Genomic DNA, 10,557 nt, shown 5'->3' on the forward strand with positions numbered 1-10,557 from the left:
TCAGTGCCCCGGGCTGACCCACCAAGTGGACCTCTTCTCAGTGCCTTCTGGGCATCCCTGGTCCCCAACCTAGCCACAGGACAGCTGCCTCCGTGGGGCCGGACAGACAGCAAAGTCACTCAAGCACCAGTCCCCACGGCCAGAAATCCCCAGCACACACAGTGACGAGAGCAGGCATGTGCTGGTGGCCTTGTGTGTCTGGAAAGTACTGTTACTGTCGTACAGGTGATATGGGGAGAAACGGCACCAGTGTGGGGCCAGGTCCCCAGGAAGGACACTACGCAGCACGTGGCTTGGTGTGTGGGTGGGACCCAGCGGCCGCCCACCCCAAGGGCTTGCTGCCACCACGACTCAGGGGGCCGAGGGCCGGCTAGCAGGGCAGCAGCCTCTGCAGGGGAAGGAGTGAGTCGGTGTCACGCGCGCAGCACACGCTGCATTTCACTTTTCTTGGTAAGCAGTGTCCCGTGATGTCTGCGAGCACCCAGCCTGTCTGGGTCGGTGCTTTTCAAACTGTGGGTTGTAAAGTAACTGAGTGGGGTGTGGGTAAGACACATAAACAAACGGGTGGATAGAAAACACATGGTCAGGGTGTCTGGTTAAATGTAGGTACATGTGCATGCACGAACGTAAATGGTGCTTCTCGCTGGACAGAACTTTGAAGGCCACCACCACTGGGCTGGACAGATGGCTGACCAGGGCCTGTGCCCTCTTGAGAATGTTCTTCTTGTTCTGAGGACTGGGCATGTCCTTAAGACCATGAAATCCTCAGGATGGGGCTGGCTGGTGACAATCAGGTATTCTTCTGCGGCAGCCGCAGGTGGAAGGGCCTGGGCTAGGCTTGCCTGGCGTCAGGGCGTAGGCCCTGTGGATAACACTTGTACTCTAAAGCCCACTGAGGCACCTGGCACCAGGAAAAGTGGGACTTGGAGGCTCCCCGACCCCAGCCCCGTGCCAGCTGGGGAGGAGCCCCCAGCCAGGCTTGAGGGCTGCAATGTGCAGACGCCAGAAAGACATCAGACCAACCAAGCAGCCACCGGGAGCGAGTGGAATTGTCTCATCATAGCCTGTGGTACCCAAGAGATGCCCTGGGTGAAGAGTGAGCATGCCGCAGCCCACAGGGGGTAGTATATCTGTGACTGAGATACAGGCTGCTCCCCATAATGGTGAAAGCTGGGGGTGGGGGGGGACCTTCCTAAGCAGTCTGAACGAATGTCTCGTCCACACAGAACCTGCAGAATTAACAGGAAACTGACGGGAGAAGGGGTAGGAAGGAGCCAGCTGGCAATGCTCCTGTGGGCAGGAAACGAGTGGCCAGGTGGGGAAAGAGCTGGCCTTGGCCATGACCCCTCTTGGGGCTGTCTCCTCATCTACAAGAGGGAGGACAGGGCACCTCAAGGGCAGCTGTGTAGAGTCTCCGAGGCCACTTCAGCTAGAGGATGTGGCATGGGCAGCGGGAGCAGCAGCACACACCACTTACACGCCAACAGCAGTTCAGGTGTCTTCAAGGGCTTCCCAGGGAGGAAACTGCTAGCCCAGATCTGTCTGGGGCTTTGGTGAATAGGAGCTGTGTCCCCACCTTCACTGGTCAGCCAGACAAGGCATACGGGAGCTGGGGCTTCAGGCTGATGATTACCAGGGCGAGGAGACAGATGGGGTGCTAGTCCCATGACAGGGATGGAGAGGGGAAGATGATAACTAGCTGGCTGCTGAGCATAGGGCTGAGACAGGCCTCTGCCTCTAACTAGGAGAGCCGTGCCCCTCCATGCCCCAGGACACAGAAGACCACAGCCGGCAGGGAGCAGGCCTGGCCCCTGTGTCCTGAGACAATGCTGCCCTCTCCTGGCCAGTGCTGGGAGGTCTGGCTCGCCACCCACATCCCACCTGTGGCTGTTTAACCAAGGCCTGGGCATCCTTAGACTGGTGCTCTAAGGTTCTGAGAAGGGCCACAGGACATCCTTTCCCAGGAGCCACTCTCTCTGCCACATGATCAGATGGTGGGAGAGGGAGGAAGGGAGAGGGGGGATTCCCAGCTGCTTCCCAAATCAGAGCCTTCTGGAAGCACACCTTGGACTCCTTCCCATCTCTTCCCCATGCGGTGAGCCTGCTGACGAGCCCAGGAGGGGTAGGGGGTGCTAAGGCCGGCCTCAGACCTGGGAGTCCAGCACAAGAGTGGGCCTAACTCTGAATGTGCTGTTTTTCGGTGGATTTAAAATGGACAAGGGCGCCCCCTGATGGCTCATGGGCAGCACGCTAGTCCTGGGCACCTCTATCCACCATGGGGTCTTATTTCTGAAGCCCGGGCTGGTTCTGGGGGCACTGGGCAAGTGCAGGGGGTGATAAGAAGATGGCGTGGTGTGAGGAGCGGTCCTTGAAATGCTCTTCTCAGCTCTTGGGTGACAAGTCTGGCATGGAATAAGAACTTACAGGCCCCAATTTACAGGACCTGACTGTAACAGGGACCATGGCCCAGCTCCAGGAAAGCTCCTGGTATTGGAAGGACAGAGGCATGGGGGGTGGGCCTGGCCGGCCTCATACTCCACCTGGGGCACACCTAGTGAAAATAGTAGGCCTGGTGGCTCTCACCTCCAGCCTATCTTGGAACTAGCTGCTGGAAGGTAGGCTTCAGGGGCCTGGAGCACAGGTAGAAGCCCCCGCCTGGCTCTGGCGGGTGGCCGCTGCATGCAGCTCTCACCTGCCGAGGGTCAGGCTGTGCCAGGCTCCATGCTCAGCACTTTGCACTTATCACTGAATCCTCCCAGAGCCAGGTGTTATATTACCCCAATGACTGATGGAGAAACTGAGGCCCAGAGGGATGGCCACTCAGCTGGGGAGGACAGGAACTTGAACTGGGGACCCTCTGTGCTCATCATCACACAGCCCCACCTCTCTTAGGATCCCTGTGTGTGTGTGTGTGGGGCGGGGCATCCGGGACTGTAGGGAGAGGGAAAGAAAGGGCCGGCTGCGCTCAGCATCTACTCCCCACCTTCTCCAGTAGAGTCTGACTCCTGGGAACCAGCTCCGGTCCCCAAATAGTCCCATGACTAATGTTAAAATATCCGTGGGGCATTTTCACCGGACATCAAGGGACTGAGACACAGAGTGTGCCACCCCGACAGGGGCCTGGATTACTGTCAGCGCTCTGGGAGACTCAGCTTCAGGAATCATTTTGCATTATGCTCATATTTTGGTTTCATACCTTATGATGAAGTGTTGTGGCTTTTATGTTGGGATAACAGAGTGATTTATTATTTACCGAACGCACTGGGTGCTCAAAGATCAATTTCAATAAAACAATGGCTTATAAATGCCGCCAGCAATCTGGCAGTAGCAGTAATCAACAAAACATGTTGTTCTAAATGCTGCATAATAAATTGACTATAATAAACTCATAATTATTCTACTGGCTACATTTCAAAGTTGGCACTAGAAAAATAAAATTTGGGCTTGGCATTAACATCCATGGAATTCCTTGGCTCTCTTCCGTCACCAAAGCTATGACTGGGAGACACAGGTGCCATGTGCTGCCCAGGAAGGCTGAAGACACAGCACCTGGGCCAAATGCGGGCCTGAAGTCTGCTGTGCCCTGGTCAGCCAGGCCCACCTTGTCAGGGGCTACTCCGGGAACAGAGCTGGCACTGGCCTTTCACGGGATGAGAACACTCTTTAGGGCAGATGAGGAGGAAAGTGGAGTAGCAGTTGCGTCCTCTGGAGTGTGCCAAGCTCACAGCGCAGAAACACTAGTGGCCACATGGTCCCGGTGCAGGGCCTTCCAGCTCTTCAGAGGGGCCCCCAGACAGCTGGGACCACAGGTGTGGCTGGGACCCTGCCTCAGCCTGGGCACTGGGTTCCCACATTCTGTTCTCCCAGCCAGAACAGGCCACAGAGTCAAGGAGCATTAGCAAAGGTTACAGGAGCTGAGAGTCCCTGAAGAGGCCAGGCAGTCTCTCCTTGGGGCCACTAGTGCTCAGCCCACTTCATGGGAGCAGCGTGAGAAAATCTACATGAACAGATGTCCCTGATGCCAGGCCCAGGGGAGAGGTCTGTCGAGGTTGCTGCACGCCCTTGGCCCTGAAGCCAGGAAGGCTGTTAAGATACTTTGAGAGGGTCTCAGGGAGCAGGAGCGCTCCTGGCTGCCTCTAGGCCACTCTGGGCTTCCCCCTGTGTGTGCTCCCAGCCCAGGCCCCTGGGGAGAAGGTACATCAGCTCAGCACTTGTGTCCGTGACATGTCCCTTCGGCACCCCATGCAGTCCTGAGAGGCGCGTGCTACCTCCATTTGCAGATGAGTAAACTGAGGCTCAGAGAGGGAACTAAATGGCTTTGTTTCTTCTCAGAGGGCTGAGCTGGGTTCCTACCAACGTGGCCTGATCCAGAACCATGTCTAGCTGCTGACTCTGGGTGAGTGGAGAGACGGTGGCCAGTCACGGTGCCTGGCACACTCTGTGGTAGGGGGACTTTGGGACTGGGTGGGTTCCTGCAAACACTTGGCAGTGACAACTCAGAGCACATCCCTCAGCTCACATTCCCCCAGTGAACACGGGCCAGGGAACCCCAGGTGCAGGCATCACGGGACTCCAGTTCAGGGACCGAACCTAGCAGGGCATACGAGAGACCTGAGAGGAAGCATGACACTGCCTAGAAGATGCCTGGGGAGCCGTGCGCAGGTGCCTCAGCAATAGGAGGTAGAGGCACCGAAGAACCAGGTGGGAGAGTGAGCACGCCCTCCCCATCCCTCCCCTACAGGCTGATGACCACAGCAAGAAGGCCGAGACAGGGCAGCCCTGTGGGGCTTGTGGCCCCTGCATAGCTCTTAGCAGCCAGGACCAGCCCTGCCTGACGTCTGGGTGATGGGGAGGACAGGGGGTACTGTCTGGTCTGCATCAGTGAGGCACCCACAGACCCCTCCCAAGGCCCAGTGAGGTGGGGCCTGTGCCTAGCACAAGCCCTACACACTAGGGGTCCGTGAGCAGGATCCCGAGATGCCATCAACGGAGAGGCCATCGGAGGGTGAGAGCAGCGGGTCCTGCCCACATCTGCTCAGTTGTGAGGAGCTGTGAGCACATGAAACTGTGCTCAGAAAAGCCCTGCAAACAGCCTGGGGTGAAGCACCACCTCTGACCTCCCTAACTAATGGCCTCTTACACCAAGGGGTCCTGTGGCCGAGGCGGGCAGGTTTCAGAAGGGGAAAGGCTCCCTACAGGTCTTCTCTGCACTAGACTGAGGTGCCCACCCTCCCGGCCCCGGGACAGAAGTGTGAGTGTAGTGAGTGCTAAATGCAGAGGACAGAGGGCAGGAGTTGGGGTATAGTTCAGGCCCTCTTGAGAGAGCCCACTGTCCCACAGTTCTGTAGGCCCCCGCCCCCTCTCATCAGTGCGTCCCTGCCCCAGGAGACGAGGCACACGCAGGCCAGCGCCTGTGGCAGAGGAGTCGGGCCCAGGGCAGGAACGGGGGCCTCGCTGTGGTCAGCCTTCTCAGGGTGGGGCCAAAGGACCCCGCTTAGTCACCCTGAAGGCCGCCGAGTCCCACCACGGCCCCACGGTTCGCACGCAGAGCTGGGGCAGGGGCAGCTCGGGGCTGGCCTCACTCACCACATGTCTCCGTCCTGGATGGTCCGGTCGTTGGGGGCCCCGGCGTGTCCGTAGTGCAGCACAGCCGCGTTCTCACCGCTGCCGAGCGCAAGGGGCGGTCAACAGCTCATCCTCACCCACAGGCCCCAGGGGCTGGCGCCCCATCCCCGCCCCGTGGGCAGTACTGTCCTCTTTGCAGCAGAGGCCCAGGAGTGGCCAGACCAGGCCCACAGCCTGAGGTGGGGCAGGGGTCCTGGTGGCCTTGGCAACCGCAGTCACACACTGGCGAGCAGCCTCTCGGAGCAAGGGGGCCCTGCCTATAGGGCTTCCCCGGCTGATGCTACTCAGGCAGGTGCCCTCAGGGCTGGGGTTGTGAGCCTGATGTGGGCAGCATGTGCGAAGAGCAGAGTGGGGAGCAAGGGTCTGAGGCCTGGGGAAGGGAGTCTGGGGAGACCTTTCCTGGTGGCTGAAGGGAGAGAGGAGGCCCATTGGGAATGGCTGGGCTAGGCCAGGGGCTGCCAGGAGTCCTGGGCCACAGACAGGGGCACCAGCGGCTCCTCGCTCCCCTGCTCTATAGAGCTTCCCTGATGAGCGATGCCTTTAAGAAAAAAAAGACTTTTAAGTCTGTCTAAAGGAAAAAAAAACCCGCCTGGGTGTAATATTTATGGCCCCGTTCGGGAGTCTCAGGAATCATAAAAGTAGAAATAATGATTTTTCTCTCTATCCACCAGAGAAGAACATTTCCAAGGACTGAGATGTTCACATGTATTATTCATGTGCTGAGGACGTGCACATCCGCAGAGCTGCCGGCTCTGTCCTGGCTGAGCTGCGGCCAGACCGTCTGCCCCGAGGGACCCAGCGTGGGGAGACGAGATGGGTGAGCCCAGGGAACGAGGGGACCACCCATGGCCAGGATGTGCCCCTCAAAGATATACCTATAACAACACACAGCCACACAGACACCCACATAGCTGTGCACACCCCTAAAGACCACGGAAATATATGCTCACAACCATGAGCCGTCCCTATATTCATGGTCATTTCTACTCTGTGCCCCCAAGTACACCCTGCCACAATCAGGTGACACGCACACAGACCCGCCCTGCCCCTAGCCACAACGTGCCACATGCAGGCATGCCCGTAGTGACACCTCCCACCATGGAGCCCCAGGCCCATCCACAACTTTGATGTTCCCTGCAAAGCCACATGGACTGCTACACACACAGACACACACACAGACACACGACCATAGCTCCTTCCATCCCCGCTGTACACAGAAGCTGTCACAGCCCAGTCCCCACAAGCTCAGTGTGTGCCTGAGTGGAAGGAGTGAGGAAAGCCAGTGGCCCCCCTGGAGGAGCAGCCCCTGGAGACGGGAGAGGAGGTCATGGCAGGGGGCGGCCGGGCTCCCGCCTTCACACAGCACTGGCCGGACCAGGCAGAGGCGATCTCAGCTCCCAGGGCCTTGGTGGGCACGGGTGTGGGCATGCGAGCAAGCAAGTGCATCTAGCTGGGGAGTGGTGGGGCTCCCTCGCCTTCCCCCCAAGCTCCCCTGCAGTCATCGTCACTCTCACGGTCCAGGAGGCCCACTCACCTGCTGCAGATGCAGGTGTAGGAGCTGTGGCGCATGCCGCCCTGGGAGTAGCAGTAGTGCTCAAAGAGGCTGCAGAGAAGGAGAGATGTGTCAGGGTGACCGAGTCACTGGAGCCTACAAGCTCCCCGCCCCCCACAAGTCCTGAGCACAGGTCTATGAGGCTTGTAGCTGGAGCCCAGGGTCAGCCACAGGCCACAGAAGCACAGAAGTCAGTGTGGAGGAAGCAAGGCCAGAGGAGGGTGTCACCTGCCAACACCGTGGCACTGCCCAGCCTCCCCGGCCCATCGGACTACTGTAGGGCCACAGTTTCTGCAGGGCTGTAAGTGGTATGACCACTGTGACTCCCATGTCCAGTGGTCATACTCCAACCACGGAGGTGGACAGAGGCAGAGTCTGGGAGGTAGGCCCTGCTTCTCTCTATTTGAGACAAGCAGCAAAACGGTTGCCCCCACCCCTGGACACGCCCCTGCCAGCCACACCTATGCTACATCAGCTGTTCCAAACCCTAGGGAGGCCACGATGCCAAGAACTCTGGAGAGGCTAGGAGCCCACCCCTACACCACCAGATGCCCCAGGACAGGGGCTGGGGCTTGTCTCTTTTTGTGTAGGACTCTGAGCTCCAAGGGCGCAGCCTCTGCAGAACCCAGCTGGGGACGGGGGGCTGCCCTCAACCCCTCTTGAGGCCTGGACAGTAGCTCAGGCCCAGCCTTCCAGGTGGCCCTGGCTGAGAAGCAGATCCAGGTGACCCTGCCCCTGCTTCCATTACGAGGGTAGGGGGACCAATCACAGAGCTGTGCCACTGACCCCATCTTCAGAACAGCAAGGCCATCCCTGAGCATATTAAGTGGTGATTCTGTGCTTCACATTTTAGGCCTGTTTTAGAGAATGTCTGTACAGGAAAGTCTAGTCTTTCAGGCATTGTAAACACGAATTATGTATAATTGTTACGGTGGGTATGAAGTAGTTGCTATGCAGGAGGGGTTCTGCTGTACTCACTTGGCTTTCAGACTTGCCTTACAAACCTCACAGGCTAATTGGGTATCTGTGAGTGAAACATTTCCTCAACAGAAGGATTTCAGAAACTGCCAGGGAGGGGAAGAGAGGAGAGCCACATGTTCCCATCACAGCGGGAGCACTCAGGCGGCTGCCATCTACTTCCGCCTCGGTCCCAGAGGCCACGGGGACGGCGAGACCACAGCCCAGCACGTTCCTCCACAGAGAAGCCTTCCGACGACGAGCCTGTGAGGTCGTCTGGCTTGACGGGCTCCACATGGCGAGCCCACGTTGGGTGGAAGACGCCACGCACACTGTGGAGCTGTGGTGTCCCCTTAGCTTTGAGACAGACAGAAGCAGGCCTCAGAGGCCCGCAAGGCCATTCTCAAGGTGATGGGGGCGGTGGGCCCCTGGTGGGGCAGGGGTTGTCTGTACTTGAAGATGAACAGACAAGCGCATCCTCCAGTAGCCGGAAGAAACAGGGTGGGGTCGGCTCCCTCCCGCAGCCAGTCTCGGCAGCAGGCGTTTCTCTGCTCAGTTTCTACAGCCTTCATCACTTCAGCACCTAATTTTGTTTTCGAATTAAGTTTTCTGACATGACATGAGGACAAACTGGTGCTCTGGTGGCAATAATAGGAGGACGCAACAGGCCCACGTCTCCTGCTCACGTTCCTCTGAGGACTCTCCCTCTGGGGCCCCGGGCTGGCTGTGGACACACACAGTTCTGGGAAAGTGCAGAGGCTCGGGGGGCCAGTGGAGAGACAGGGGTCTGACAGATTTGTGATTTTCAAAGGGCAAGGGGTGAGGAGTGGATGATCCAGACTGGAGTCACGTGCTTGTCATGAGGCTCCTGGACAGCTCAGTCTGAGCTCGGCCAGCACAGGTCCCAAGGACAGACCGCAGTAGCAGAGCTACCTGGTTCCCACCAGACAACTCGTAGACCCCGGCAACAACAGAAGGACACTTAATAAAGACGCCTCTAGACCTTTACAGAAAATATGACAAACTGAGCCAGGTGAGGGTCCACCAGATGGGCCTAACTGACTGATACAAGTCAATGGCCAAATTTGGCCACAATGACACAATGGTAGAGCACGCAGCCGAAAGCCCTCCCACCTCCGACACTGAGGTGCTGCGCGCTAAGTCGAGGTCATAGAACAGGAGGAAAGCGAGGCCTGAAAGGAAGAGGGACCTGGCACGCTTGGGATCCCGAAGGCCGTGGCTTTCACTGCCACGTGAGGACAGTGACAAGGCCTCGGGCACACGAGATGCCGGGGACTAGAACTGAGACCCCATTGCCACATAAATCTGGGGCCTGGGCAGGGATGCACCCTCAGCAAAGGGCCGATTTCGGAGAAAATTCAAGAGCATCAAAGGAGGCAATAGAGAAGCTTGCCTGGGCTCTAGGAAAAAATAAAAACATTCCCTTAGATTTCACAGCACGGTCTGCCCTCCAGGGGGTTCAGGTTCAAACTTGGTCCCTGACTGGTGACACCTGGAGCAAATAGCAAGAGCAGACACAAAGCCAAACTGGGCAGCTGTACCCTCAACCCAGGTGAGCCAGAATCTGCATGTGTGCACACATATGTGTCCACATGTGCACACAATGGACATATACACATGCACACACTCATGCATATATGTACACAATACACATACGCGTGTATGCACATGTGTGTACACACGTATACACACCCACACACACTGAAGATGAACTCACAATCGGAACTCACAAGAGTTGTCAGACACCGCAAGCAGCAGGCTGAGACCCTCAAGAACTTCAAATAACAGAATCCTCAGCTAGCGACCATACACACATGGAAAATAACGCCTAAAAGTACAGCATGAAAACAGAACAGACAGATTTTATGGAGAACCAAAACAAAACTTCCAGAAATAATCAATCTATCCATCAGAGGCCGCAGCGCTGGTGACCCCAGCAGCCCCCTCTGCTTGCTCTTTGTCAGTCTGTCATGTGCAGCACAAATGTCATGCTGGGCCTGACTGCCCCTGCTCCCTCCTGCTCACCTGGACAAAGGATGGGGTGGAGAGCACCCCGACGAGGGAATGGCCCTCACTCCCTGCCCTGGCAGCAGAAGGGAAGGTTAAGGGTCTGCCCATAATGCTGCCACCAGCCTCACAGACACCCTGCTGCTTTGTGGTCCCTGCAGCTTTCTTCCACATGGCTGTTCCTCTAACATCCTTGCCTATAAATTTCTCGCAAGCAAGATGGGTAGGAAATGCTTTGTATGCAGGCATAAATGAGAACCTTTAAGTAACCTGGGAGAGTCATGTACGTGAACACGAGGTGAAGGTAGTTACTGCTGCGACAGAGAGGCAGGCCCATTTGTCAGAGCCTGGAGATGACTAACGGGGCAGGGACAGAGTCCGAGGACCAGATCAGC

At 57.4% G+C, this 10,557-nt stretch overlaps 1 protein-coding gene across 1 annotated transcript in view; it reads right to left on the reverse strand.

The window, feature by feature from the left end:
• The window catches only part of PEPD (peptidase D), a 111,195-nt gene that overhangs the window by 17,159 nt on the left and 83,479 nt on the right, over positions 1-10,557 (reverse strand). The window contains exons 10-11 of the mRNA XM_006926787.3: positions 7,160-7,228; positions 5,587-5,664 (exon numbers count right to left, since the gene is read on the reverse strand). Of these exons, the coding sequence (XP_006926849.1) occupies positions 5,587-5,664; positions 7,160-7,228 (147 nt within the window). The remainder of the gene's footprint in view (positions 1-5,586; positions 5,665-7,159; positions 7,229-10,557) is intronic.

Source organism: Pteropus alecto, unplaced genomic scaffold (assembly GCF_000325575.1).
Source record: "Pteropus alecto unplaced genomic scaffold, ASM32557v1 scaffold7, whole genome shotgun sequence".
In the NCBI taxonomy this organism is placed as follows: domain Eukaryota; kingdom Metazoa; phylum Chordata; class Mammalia; order Chiroptera; family Pteropodidae; genus Pteropus; species Pteropus alecto.